The sequence below is a fragment of the Mesitornis unicolor genome, unplaced genomic scaffold, assembly GCF_000695765.1.
Source record: "Mesitornis unicolor isolate BGI_N332 unplaced genomic scaffold, ASM69576v1 scaffold23707, whole genome shotgun sequence".
Classification (NCBI taxonomy): Eukaryota; Metazoa; Chordata; class Aves; order Mesitornithiformes; family Mesitornithidae; genus Mesitornis; species Mesitornis unicolor.
In genome coordinates, this window is record NW_010197391.1 from 13,076 (window position 1) to 26,881 (window position 13,806).

General features: G+C 35.9%; 1 protein-coding gene across 1 annotated transcript in view; it reads left to right on the plus strand.

The window, feature by feature from the left end:
- Positions 1–1,852: 1,852 nt before the first annotated feature.
- The window catches only part of KNTC1 (kinetochore associated 1), a 37,781-nt gene continuing 25,827 nt past the window's right edge, over positions 1,853–13,806 (plus strand). The window contains exons 1-23 of the mRNA XM_010188799.1: positions 1,853–1,984; positions 2,093–2,213; positions 2,624–2,739; positions 3,079–3,151; positions 3,742–3,819; positions 4,329–4,363; positions 4,581–4,691; positions 5,471–5,564; positions 5,914–5,966; positions 6,203–6,315; positions 7,007–7,061; positions 7,738–7,836; positions 8,936–8,979; positions 9,093–9,158; positions 9,258–9,333; positions 9,830–9,955; positions 10,049–10,138; positions 10,671–10,736; positions 11,178–11,239; positions 11,654–11,765; positions 12,503–12,646; positions 12,877–12,933; positions 13,018–13,119. Coding sequence (XP_010187101.1) covers positions 1,853–1,984; positions 2,093–2,213; positions 2,624–2,739; positions 3,079–3,151; positions 3,742–3,819; positions 4,329–4,363; positions 4,581–4,691; positions 5,471–5,564; positions 5,914–5,966; positions 6,203–6,315; positions 7,007–7,061; positions 7,738–7,836; positions 8,936–8,979; positions 9,093–9,158; positions 9,258–9,333; positions 9,830–9,955; positions 10,049–10,138; positions 10,671–10,736; positions 11,178–11,239; positions 11,654–11,765; positions 12,503–12,646; positions 12,877–12,933; positions 13,018–13,119 — 2,025 coding nt within the window. The remainder of the gene's footprint in view (positions 1,985–2,092; positions 2,214–2,623; positions 2,740–3,078; positions 3,152–3,741; positions 3,820–4,328; positions 4,364–4,580; positions 4,692–5,470; positions 5,565–5,913; positions 5,967–6,202; positions 6,316–7,006; positions 7,062–7,737; positions 7,837–8,935; positions 8,980–9,092; positions 9,159–9,257; positions 9,334–9,829; positions 9,956–10,048; positions 10,139–10,670; positions 10,737–11,177; positions 11,240–11,653; positions 11,766–12,502; positions 12,647–12,876; positions 12,934–13,017; positions 13,120–13,806) is intronic.

The window sequence follows — 13,806 nt, forward strand, 5'->3', positions numbered from 1 at the left end:
GACTTATACACATTGCTACTCATTAACACCCTTGTGCACTGCACCTTAGAGAAGTCTCTCAGCTCAACACAAACAGCAAAAACAGGCTGACAGACTTCAGTGAGACTATTCTCAGCTCTTACAATTATATGTGCATTGGCCAAAGGCTCAAAGTTTTATTGAGCAAGCCTCTCACCTACTACTTTAAAGGATCCTCAAAGATAGTGGCTATAATCAAGGTGCAAAACTGTAAGTCCATAATTTAAGTCCTTCTACAGAAAAAAATTACCTAACAGGTTAAGAAAAAGCATAATTAAAAAAAAATCATTCTCTCCAGAAGCTTATGGTTCTCTTGTTCTGTTTCACGACTGGTCAAACTTTCAAGACAAGAACTTAAAATATCAGATTAAACACCACAAAGTACTTGAAGTCAACTCTGAAGAGTTTTATCACTTTAGAGACTAGTTTGGGTTAGCTGCTTGCTTGGTTTTTTTGTTTTGATGTTTTTCACCCAAGACTATTTAATAACTTTTGGAAAAAATTAACCACATCGAGTTTGATAACTACTCTTATTAGTTCCTCAACTCAATTGTGGGACAAACTCCTTCATATGAAAGGACAGTGGTAACTACAGCAGGGGCATTTCCGATCGGCACTGACCACAGAATTTGGAGGATGGGTGCACATAACTAATCACCGAATTGAAGGCACTGAAAATAAGGGGCCTATGACCAAACACAAAGAAAAGTAAAAGGACAGGGGCAATTATGTGAATGAAAATAGCATGGTCCAACAGCCAAATCGATCCCCTCACCCCTCTCCTCTCAGGAAACCTCCACCCCCCAGTCACTCTGCGAAACGTCCGCTCCTATATTCACAATGCTTCTCACTCCGGCAAGTAAATGAGAAGGCCTCGGTCACAAGGCCTCTTCACTTCTCTCCAAGCCCAGAGAAATTAAACAGAAACTTCTAGAAACAGGGAGAGAAGTAATGGGTGAAAAGCGGCCACCCCCTCCCCGAGGCCCATCATGGCGCCGGCACGGGAAGGAGCGGCGGGCGCCATTTTGTCTCTCCGCGCACACGGCTTCCCGACCTAGCCCTCCCCATTTCACACGCTCTTTCCTCCCGCCCCGCAGCGGCTCCCTTCCCAATTCAGCTCCCTCCAAAAATCCCGGCACTGAACAACCACTTACTGCCATGACCGAGGGCCGGGACGTCGCTCCCCCCTCAACAACTCCTCACAAGCGGCTCAAGCTCCCTCAGCAGCCGCCGCCGCGCTCCCCAACAGAAACGCCCCGCCCTCCAGGCGCCCGGATGTAACAATGGGGCGGGGGCAGGGAGCGAGGGAACCGCGGTGCATTCTGGGGGCGGAGGAGGATCAGGCGGTGTCTTAGCAACGGTGCCGTTCGCCTGCGGAGGAAGCTTGGCCCACGCTGCGAGCCGTAGCACTGACTACGGTTCCCGCCAATTTGAAAGCCCGAGGCAGCTGAGGGAGCGCCGCCGGGGTTTGTCACCGATCTCTGGGACCGCGGTGAGAAGATGGGCGGGCGGGTCGTGTGGGCACCTTGTAGGCAGGGGTGTCCGCTGTGTGGTGAGGAGGGCTTCTTGACACTGAATTTCGTTCAGCCTTGGGCGGGAAATCTGTCCTTTCCAGGCTGCCTTTAGTCGGGCCCGACATCAGCTGAGAGCTGCATTGCTTTTGCGAGTTAAAATTGCCTTTTATAAATACTCAGTTTGCTCTTAGGAGGCTTATCGTTCTTCTCCTAAATGCAGAATCGCTATAGAATAACAAAATCAATAATTTTTGTGGAATCATATAACTTCTATAAAGCTCTCTTATGGCATGTTCCTCAAATGTTTATCGTAGGTAAAGATGTGGAATGATATTGAACTTCTTGCAAATGATGACACGGGGACTGTGCAGCTCTCTGTAGGTTTAGGACACGGATGTGGAACTGCATTGTACCAAGTGAATACGCTACTTCAGATCACATCTTCTGAAAAGGTAGAATTCATCAAAGCTGTGGTTTTCTTTTTCTTAACAATTACTAGAGCTTCTTTGTAATATTTTCTAAAGTGTTTCAATTATTATATATGACAACCTTTTTCTTAGGTCTCTGTTAATCCGCAGTTGTATGCATGCAACTCAAGGGATGGCAATATCATTGTTGTTGACCGTTCTGTGGCACTTCTTGACAGTGCTGGGCAGTCTCTTCAGATGCACCTTCAGTTTGGTAAGTTTATTACTTTGGAATTCCACTAGAAATTAAAACTGACTTTTAAAATATATGTGTTAGGTTTGTGTAGAAAAATATAGCAAATATCTTGCATATCTAATTATCCTGTGAGAGGAAGTGATATAATAAATACTGAAATAGTAAAAAGTAATTGCTGATTTTGTATGCAATTAACCAAGTATTTCTGTACAACTTAATTGGAATGTTTGCTAGATCTTCACTGAAATGGGAATAATGGGCACCAAAAACACTCTTTGTATGTCCTTTACTGTACTTTGTTTAATCAAAATAAATAATTTTGAAGAAATCTGGGGTGATGTTTTGTCCAATTCTTATGTTTCAAATATGAATGTCTATTAATAAAACCCAAATGTTAATAGTTGACATTTTGCTATGAAACTTTTCAGATACCAATGTGGATGTAGTTGGTATGTGTCAAGAAAAGCAATTTCTCATGGTCGGTGAGAGAAGTGGCAGTTTCCATCTTATTCACATACCATCAAAACAAACCTTGCTGAATAAGGTACAGTAGTTTTCCTATTCTAATTTTGCTGGAAAGCTTTTGTTCTCAGAATTTCTTGAGCTGTTTTCTTCCTTCTGAATATCAAAATACATTCATGTGTTGAAAACATGTCTCGTTTCAACATAAAAGGGAGAGTAATTGAAGATTAAAGGGACACTTTTGTTCCCATAAGTAACAAAAAAGCAAAATATATCTAGGAATGGTATGTATAAACAAGAACCTGTTTATGTGAAAAAAATAGTTTAATGTTTAAACTGATAATCAGTATTCAAATACCCTTTTTTTTCAAATTAAATACAGAATAATAGTCTAATGGTCTTTATGTTGATTCTCCTTTAGATTTTGGTTGAAAAATCTTCAAGTGAAAAGACTTACTTAAATCTCTTTATTGAAAAAGATAATGCAGATGCAGGTAAGATTTTTTTTTTCTTATCTCAGTTTTTGTGAATTTGTTTCCCTTTAATATCTCAAAAAAAGACTAAAAAATAATCAGATATAGCTTTACTTTGCATTGCACACATTAAATATTCTCTTAATGCTTTCCTGTAAAGATATTTAGCTCTCATTAATTATTTTACTTGTGTCGTAGAAAATTGAAATTCAAGACCTCTTTCTTTTGAGACTTTGCTAAACATGAAAATGCTCAAAAAGAAGGAGCCCTTCTGTATCCTTCTGTCAGGTTTTACATTTTAGTAGATTCTCTTCTATAAGCTCTCAGTCTTTTGTGACAAAATAATGTATTGAAATGTAGTTTTGTCCGGAAAACAGAATTTGCAGTCTGATGGATGCATACAAGGTCATACTTTCAAACAAAACTCTAATGATGTACAAACTTATTCTACTCACTGTTGAAAGTGACAAAATTGTTGTTTAAAAATAGCCTAATCTATTGGTCAAATAGGTTTTTTGGTCAGTTATTTTCCTGTCCTATCCATAAACAAGTAGTCCCTTTACCATTATTGAATACTTAATTTTGAAATATTTGTATTGGGGTTTTTTTAGGTGTTTATCACATATTTATTCTCACAAGCAATGGATTCTTCTGCATTATGTGTCTCCCACTTGCTAAAATACAGGAAGGTAGGATGATCTCCAACTCTTTTATGATTTCCATGTGAACAGGCAGAGCTGTATTAAAAAAGCTTTTCTATGCATCTTTCTAATGGGAATAAGATACTGAGTTGGGATTTTCTATGTAATCTTAGTTTGTTTTTAAAGGGAAGCCAATATACAGCTGGTTCTGTAATAGCATTACTTCAGTATTCTTCCAATAATTTCTCTAAATTATGTTTCTTCAACTCACTTCTTTGGAGAGAATACTGAATACTATGTAAGCAGGATTTTAAGCCATAATCAGTCTTAGCTGCACTGAAGAATATTGGGAATAATATAAATTTTTAACGCTGTTTAAGTATAGTTATTAGTTTTCTGTAACTCAGTGCTGTGACCAATAGAAATAGACCCTGACAAAGATCCTGGCAGAAGTAGTCAGGTTAGAATTAAACTATCATATATGGTATTTAGTGGATTTTTTTCCATTTTGAAAAAGTTTATTTAACACTGATTTTTTTCTTATTTTTTTAATGTAGCAGTTGACAAGATGGATATGATTACGACAAAGAAAGTAAGAAATACCTGCTAACCAGTAACGTAACGTAACAATACTTTGCTCTGTACATTTCATTGCCTACTTACCAGCTTATTATTACAACTCATAATTGTGATTATTACTTTTTCTGTAAATGGAGAAGTGATTCGCTCAAGGTTTTATCCACTGATTGTATAAACAACTTTTTTTCTTCCTCTTTTGTTTGCTTTCCCTTCATCTTCCACCCCACAAGTTACAAGGGCAGATGAAGACAGCTTTCATTTCCACAGAAGAGTATCACAGCCTCGGCTGTCAGAATTTTGTAATAAGTAACTCAGTGAACAAAATCCATTTGGTAATTGGGGTAAGTACTAAGAATGTTTATAACAATTGTTACATGATCAGTGATGGTACTAAAATTTTTTGGTTTTCATTTCCTTCACTGTAAGTTTCAAGGTTATCAGTTGTGCAGTCTGTCCACAGTTTTTTCTAGTGAGGAAATAACTATTATCATTTCAGACCTTGCTTTGTTATGACGGATGGGCAAAAAATATTTCCACTCTGGCCCCATGACCTTAGTAAATCACTGTGGTTTCTAGCCTGTGCAGGCTGCTCTATTTATACTCTTGTCCTTGAGCTCAGAGGTGAAGCCAAAGTTGGCAAGAGTCTTCCAATCATGTTCACATTCAACAAAGGCTTGCCAAAGTAACAATTAAGGTCCCAATTGAACAGAGCCCTTACGCATCAATTAAGTACAAGAACTAATATAAAATATAGACATAATTTTTGAAATGTTATTTTGGACTACTAAAAAGTTTTCTGAGTTCACTGACCAAAGCCTGTTGAATTCAGTGCATTTTTTCTCAGTAGGTTCTGTGTACATTTAATTCAGGTTTTATGTTCCATGAGAATAGAAAGTGAGCGTTTTGAAATACGGCTTGTTTTAAGAAGAGCCCAAAATGTTTGGGGATGCTGACTGTAACAATTATTGTAGTAAAGGCAAGTCTTGAAAGGAGAAAGGCTAAATAAAAAAAAATACATTAATGAACATCAACATTCACTGGGAATAAAGTTTAAGTTATTTCTGCAGCTCTACAAAAATTGCTAAGGTATAACCTAATTTTATTTTGCCTGTGCTAATAGGGTAAAGGCGATTATGTACTTTCCAGCTGGGAGGTAGACACTACCAGTAACCTGGTGTCCGTTCGAAGTCTTGCTGATTCAAGTCTGATCAAAGGTAATGAAGAATTGTTTGTTTGGGGCTTTTTTTGTTTTTACAGACAAGCATAGAATTCATATTTAGTTGCAGACAGCACGAAGACATTTTCAGTTATTTTATTGTTTTTAGTAAATCCAGATATACCAAATGGAACACTTCCTGTAAAGGTACAGCTAAAATGTATGCTTCAGAATTGTTGAGTTTAACTTAGATACTTGCATCACAAATCTGTTTAAGCTAAACTTTTCATAGACCTAGGAAATTACATGAGGTTAAACACCTGTAGGTTTTCAATGCTTGGTTGTACTTTTTAATGCATTTTTTTCTCAAGAAAAATACATATATGTGACTGTGGATATTTTTTTAGGTGCAGCAAAACTTCAAGTTCTTGACAACCTGCTCTTCGTTTTAGATGCAGAGGTATGTGTAATGATTTAGTTTAGTTTTTGTTTTACAATGTTCTTAAACCAGCTGTATTTATTCTATAAAATAAAGTTGTTTAAATTTACAGAGGATCTTGATCTTACTGTGTTTTTATTATTCTACTCCTTGCCATTATTTAAGCTATGGAATGTGTTAATATTCTGCTCAAAAAAGACAAAAAATGTCTTCTATGAAAAATATATGAATTAATATTTCATTTTTTAAAAATCTAGAATATCTTAAGCATGTGGGATGTTTATTCTCTGATTCTAATTTGGGACTGGCCTTTAATACATATTGAAGAATTTCTTCTAAGTACAGAGTCAGATTCTTCTCCAGTTGTATGGTAAGTAAAGTGTTGTAGCAGCGATTCTGAAAAGTTGTCTATTGGTAGAGGAAATGTACAATAAACGTGATTTTCTGTGGTAGCGAACTTTTAGAAATCTTTGTGGAAATCTTTCTAGTCAGTAGGACAAAATAGTTGGACTGTAGCAATCCTTAGCTCTGTGTTGTAGTAAAGAAAACTTTCTGCACTTTGTTTTTTCTTGGTTTATCTGTTATTTCCACTAGCCTGTATCATTTAGGAAATGCTCATCTAAAATAAGGTCTATAATACTGCTTACAAGTCTGATTTTATAAAAAAGCTAGTCTGCCTTTTGGATAAATAAATAGGAAGATCTTCATTCTGCAGATGGAGAAGCCAAAATGTGGAAGTTTGTGTATTTGTTAAAATACAAAAGGAATTAATAGCAATTGAGATTAGAAGACAAGACTCTTGGCTCTCTCCATTGCTTTGTGCCAGCTTAAAAAACATAAAAATCATATCCATTTGAATAGCTTAAAAATATCAAAAGTTAAATGTATGTCCTTTACATGCTAAACCACTGTTATTTCTGGGTGCACTATAAGGTTTTAAAATGTATCAGTTTCAACAGAAAACTAAATTTTGTAAAACTCAGAAGCCAGAACACTTCGGTTTTAACAGAAGATTTACCCAGTATACCCTGCTTGCTTTATTTCTCTCTTTTTTTCTGTAGCCAAGGTCTTGCCAATCTTAAACTGATAGTCATGACAACACCGGATAACAAACAGGTATAATCTCTTTATCTGTGTTCTGTTCCTCAATTGTTATGCGGTCACTCACAGGGGGAAAGAAAAAGGCGGGGAGGGGAGAAAAAGGGATGGCTCAATATTTGGAGGAGACAGAATTCTTGGGAGCTCAAAGTCAAAACTGAAATGTGAGCATCTATGTAATTATATAGCAAGTGAGGGACTGATGAGGTGTCTTCTGGTGGTGACCAGAGCAAGCTGGCCTGCTGTTTGGGCTTGTCGTGGCTTGTTTGGAGTTTGTGTGCTTTTTAAAATTATTTAAATGATAGACAGATAGGGGAGAGCAGCAACATTTACTATTGTCATATATACCTTCACAGGTTGTTTTGTTGGTTTCTTTTAAGAGCACTATCTCTGCTGTATTCAGCATCCACCTCCAAGTACAGTCAGTGGAGTAACTGAGGTAGAATGCCAGGATGAACATTATGCAATTTTTAAAAATTAAACCTAATTATATATAATAGGCCTATATATAGAGGCAACATCTAAAACTTCATTAAGGTTTCTCAAATTGCAGAGGTCCATTTTCTATAAAAAATTATAAAATTAGCATCTTCTGCCTACCTCCACAAGAATTCAGAAATGGTTCTACACACATCACTCTGTCACCAGTGTATGAGAAAAAAAATAATCTGACTTGTTTCCCCCTTTTTTATAGATGAGAAGTCTGATGGTTTTTGCATTCCCCACTATGCAACTGCTCTATTCTTTGGAAGTGTCTGTTGTTTCTTCACTCGTTCAAAGTGGAATTGGCACAGTATGTTCAGATTATTTTATTTTCTTGTTCTTGGAAGAAATATAGTTGTCCTAATAGGTTTAGTTATTAAGGAGGGTACTGTGTTACTCTTGTTAAATTAGGACCAACTTGTGCTAGAAACTGCAGGAACTGTACAAAGAACGATTAAATTGTGTCCCCAAAGAACAGAGAAAAAACATACTATATATAGCAAACTGAACAGCTTAAGTCTAGGCCCAGGTCTATTGCAGTGTTTAATACTGCTGCCAGTTGTGCTCACTGCTGTTACAGCTAAAAGCTGTATGAAGTTTTAAATTCTCTTAGCATAGAAAAATACTCGGGATTTATTTGGGATTTATTTAAATTTAAATGAGAGAACTACTTCTCTTACTGTTTAAACTGCTTCCTTATAAGGACTTTAACAAAAGAAGGTCAAAAAAGACAGTGAGAACTTTATGAATTAGTAATGTTATAAAGGCTGGTAGAGTGGAGTGGATACATGAGAGGATACCAAGTCAGAAGTGTAAGCAGTGGCTCTTTGTTGGAATTGTGAATGTATCAAGGTCTGGATCTGACATGAAATAAAATGCAAAGGCGATGAAAATGCTTGCCTTGTATGAAGCACTTGGCTTGATACAAAGCATATATATGCAGCTACATAGTGGAGAAAATAATGACTACTATATCCATTTTCTTTGATCTGAGATGATAAAGACAAGGTGAGAAATGCCAGGGCATGTATTGCCTTTGGGGAATGTAGCAGGTCAAACTCTAAAAGATGTGCGGATGGATGCAGTGTGACCTACTTATGGTTTGGACAAAGGGAAAGCAGGTAATTTTGAGATTATTCGCTTCTGGAGAGTGAATACTGATGGTAACTGAATTGGGATAGCAGAGTGGTTTCAGTCTGAAGTGTCCAGTTAGGGCCTTCAGAAATTTTACATGGTGGAAACTATCCAGGAAATAACATAATAAGCATTTAAAATAGCCCCAACAAAATTATCCAAGAGAAAAGCAGTAGTTTGATTCTAGATTAAGAAACACTGAATGCATTAGAGTTGTGCTTTCTTATGACTGATTTCCCTTACCAGCTAATGATCTCTATTATTGCATCCTACAGGATACAATATACTTCTTGGAAGGAATTCATGAAAAACATCAAACGTAAGATAATGTTTTGTCTCCTACTAGATCATTATTATATAAAAATGGCAGATTACTTCTGCATACAGTTGTTTCACAGTTGATAAACTCACATAGTTCCCTCTCATCCTCAGACCCTCTGAAGGCCCAGTTTCTATTGTTGTGATGAGAAGTTTAACTGAAGCCTTGCCAGAAAATAGGTACTAGTCTCCATTAAACATTCTTTTATTATTTTATTGTTTTGTCTGTGGTTTGGCACTTATACTGAAGTAGTACACTTTCCTTTATTTCATCCCTAGACTAAGTCGCTTACTTCATAAACACAAATTCACTGAAGCAGAGAATTTTGCTATTCAATTTGGACTAGATGTTGAGGTAAGTTGTCTGTTCTTGGCAAATATATTTGGAGATTAATGACTATAACTGAACTTATCAGTACGGTTCTTGTCCTATAGTATTAAAATTATTACAGATGTGGTAGAATGTTACTTACAAAGCAACTCGCTATGCTTGAAAGCTGATTCAAAATCAGGCAACTACATGGTGAATGATGTTTTTATTCATAACAACTAACAAACTTTGCAATAAGAAGTGGTGCATCTTCTGATCAAAATAGGCTGTGCTGAATCAGGAGAAGGCACATTTGTCCCTTCTTTGTCCCCCTTGTAGCTGGTGAGATAAAAAGATACTGCAATTGTTAGGGACTATTTGGTGTAATCAGTTTCTGTAATTAAATCATTCAGTGTACATGGACACACTTTATCTCAAAAACGTTGTAACAAAAGTGTAGAGTTTTCAGTTGAAGGTTGTCTGCTTCAAACTTTATTGCACCAAACTGAAAACTGTGGGTTTTTTTTCTTCTTTTAAACAGCTTGTATACAAAGTGAAAGCAAACACTATTTTAGAGAAACTAGCATCAGCTTCTGTTGGGAGTTATGGTCACGAAATCTGGCTGGATCTTGTGAATGAAGCCAAAGAAAACGTGCAAAAAATTCAGGTATGTTTTTATTTCTATTCTTTTTCTTTAATAAAGTAATACAAATTATAAAGGAGCTTGGAATTAATTTCAGTTGTTTCCTTATGCAAACAGGATAGTCAATTTGTTGTGAATTATTGCATAAATGCTCCATGGCCACTGTATGAAACCACTCAAGAAATGTTGAACTACGCTAAAGTCAAAGTAAGGGGTTTTATTTGTTTAAATTGCTTATACTCATTCATTCCTATTACATGCTTCTGTAATAAAAACTTGAGAGGGCGGGACATCTTCAAACAAATAACAGTCGTTCAAAAAGTAAATGTGTTATAAATTGCATGTTACTAAACATGAAGATGCAGCAAGACTTGTTCTAACCTTGTTCTTGCTTAAGGGCAAAAAAGAGCTTACAGTTTTATTTTCATGTCAGAATGCAGAGTTTAGTTTTGAGCTGTAGTCTTTTCAAGTACCTGTTAAATATCAATTTCAGGACTAAAAGCTCGAAATGTGCAACCTTTTTTGTTTTTGTCTTTCCGTAGCAAACTGTCAGAGAGATACATATCTGTCTAATCCTGCATACGTGTAGAAACCCTATCAGGGTCTAACATTGTGAAATTAAGACTCTGGTTTACAGAAGTACTAAGTGTTTGCTCCTGTCTATTACATCTGTAGTACTGTCTGGCATTTTCTGCACGTACTGTGTTGTCAGCCAAACCATTTAATGTATTTGTTTCAGATTTCGAAGAAAGATGACAGAAGCACTGCTCTATCATCTGATGGGGCTCTGGTATCCATAACTGAGGTGAAGACGAACTTCTTGGCTCTGCAGTATCATGTGATAAACAATTATGGTGTAGACTTTTAAAAACTATACTACTATTGAACTTTTTAAAAGCGTAAACAAGATTATACGGTTTCAGAAGTAAGCAGTTCCTTCAGTCATAGAAAGATTCCTTTTCAGATGCTCCAGAAATTGAAGGACAAAGCTTCTTTACATGTTTTTAGGTATTTAATTTTGTTTATTATTTAGTTGTATTGTATGCTGGACAGACCTCATCTGCCTTCAAGGAGAATCAGTGTAAAGTGCTTACACAATTGAAATTTTGAATTTATGCTTTATCAGACAAACTTACATCTAAGTCTTTATTTTCCTCCATTATTCCTCTTTGATGGTTATTCTAACCACGTAATCTCACTGTTCAGTAAGCCAGATACTGACCTTAAATCTCTTGTCTGCATTCAGGTATTGAGAGCTCAGGCAAGGCTTACAACTTTCTATGGAGCTTTTGGACTAGAGAAATTCAGGTTTGATTCTGTTTGTTTGTTAAGATTTAAAGTAAATTGATTTGTAATGGTTAAGTATGTGCCATTGAAATTAAAATCTTTATTTGTTGGTTTTTGAGTTCATTAAACTTTGAACCCTGCCTTCTCCTCCTGAAGTTTCCTTCTGTAGAGAAAGGGAGAATGCAGGGAGGTTGAGTCTTTTTATATGTTGAAAACTTATCATCTGTTACACATACACTGTCTTGTATAGATTTTTTTTTTTAAATTATTTAATGTATATAGGCTGGGGGGTGATTTTGCACACACACAATCTAAACTACTTTTGCTTCATACAGCATATAGTACTCACTAGAAAAGGTTATGAGGTTCTCCACCCCAACTCCTTTAACATTGACATATAACGATAACAGTTTCTTTTCCTCCTCTTGCTTCTAGTGGTATTGCTTGGACAGAATTCTTGAATAATGAAGATATTTTCAAGAATATCCTTTTCCAGCTAGAAGAAGGAAATTTATCTTGTGCACAGTACATCTGGCTTAGACATCAGGTGAGATAGCATAGACATCTCTTTAGTATTTATGGAGGACGTTAAGTGTCTTAAATTTTCCAACCTTATTTAACAGAATTGGGCTGGGATGTGCTCCTCGAAGCAGCAGAAGTCTACAGCAGAATCTCATCTACTGCAATGATCATCTGTTCACCTAGCATCTTAAAAGGCAGAACTTCTTATTGATTTATGAATAAACTAGTCTTTCTAAGTCAGAACACATATTTCTAGATCTGAAGGATGACAGTTCTTTGATTTATACTGTGGTGGTTATAACTTCTATTCACTTTCTTGCAAGCACAGCTCTCAGAATTTTTAAGTGGACATTTGCTGGCTACCTCAAAATCCTTTAAAATACCATCGACTCCTTATGCTGAATGACACATCCATAATAGTGGCTATGGGCTATTATGTTCTTTAGTGCAGGAATTTCATGTCCATGTCTGTTCTTTTCTTAATAAGACAGAATTATAGCGCAAGTCCTAAAGTAATAAGACATGATCCTGCCTCCCTAATTTGCAAAGAAATTGTTTCAATTAGGTGTTGTTTAAGAAGACCAACCTCTAGTTTTTCTGAACAGGGCTATGTTCTTTTTAAATTCCTGGCAATGATTACTGAGATTTTTCTCTTTGCATTTGTGAAACCTATTGCTTATTCCTATTAATGAAACAACCTTACAAAGTATCAGATAAACATATATTCCATATATCTGTAATTGTTCTGTTTTATTGTTTTAGGCAGATTTTGAAAGCAGCTTTGATGAGAAAATGCTAGAGAACCTGCTGAATGCCATCCATTTCACTGTACCTTTCAAGGAACTATGTCTGTGGCTTAAAAATAGTGTGATCCCTTTCTTAAGAAGAGTTGTGCCAAAGGGACAGGTAAGACTGACTTATAGATGCAAAATGTAATTTTCTCAGGATAAAACAATTTTATTTATAGACCTAGAGACTTTTCTTTTTTGAATGTTAGAACCTTGTTCATCTGTCTTTTAAAGGAATTCTTTACCCTACATTTTGTATTTTAAATTATTTTCTTTTAAAACACATTTCTAATGTAAATTTTACTTTGATAGACAGCATAACACTACTTATAACTGTATTTTTTTCAGAAAATATTAGCAAAATGGCTGGAACAAGGTGCACGAAACCTTGAATTAACTGATAAGGTAAGTCATACTGTAGAAACTTTTTGCATGTCTTGTATTTCTATATGTATAATATAGTTTGCTAATATCAACTATTTTGGACAGGCAAATTGGCCAGAAAATGGACTCCAAATGGCAGAGATTTTTTTCACAAGTAAGAATCAAAGTGAAATGGGACTAACAACTCTTGGCCAGTGGTCTCCTTTGGTAAGAAATGCAGCAGGTATAAAGCTCTGTTACTAAGAGACTTTAGAACATATGCTCTGTGCTAGAGTAGGAATGCATGATAATTGGGTCACTATCGGTTTTGTGAAGATTTGACTTAATTTCACAAAAGGAAAGAACCAAGTTCCAATTTTCTTGGATTTAAAGACTAAAAAAATTTAAAAGTCAGTACAACATTAATACCCTCTAACAGATGTATTAATAGTCCAAATATAAATATTCTAGAATATTCTATAGTACACAACTAAGCCTGAGTACTACAAACCACTTAAATTTCAGTAAAGATACTCCTTATAAATGTAAATTAGAAACATGTCTCAAAATTTTTGGAATTTAATTGCAAGTAACCATGTATTATGGGCTGGTATTACAAATCAGCTAGCTGTAAGGTTATGAATACTGAATTTGTGCAAACCCAGATAAATTATGTATGTTATATATCCTACGTATACTGGCATCCATAAAAGTGGTAGTATGAAAGCAGGGAAAGACAAAGCTCAAAGCTAACCAGCTGTGCATTTTCAAAATTGGAAACACTGACATTCTGTGTTAGTTAGATCTGCTGTCTTAAACTGCTGAATCCCACGTTTGAAGTGCAAAATGGAAAGAAGAAAAATTTACTCTGTTAAGTCCCACTTTCAACATGTACTTGGTATTCTTGGTTGTATG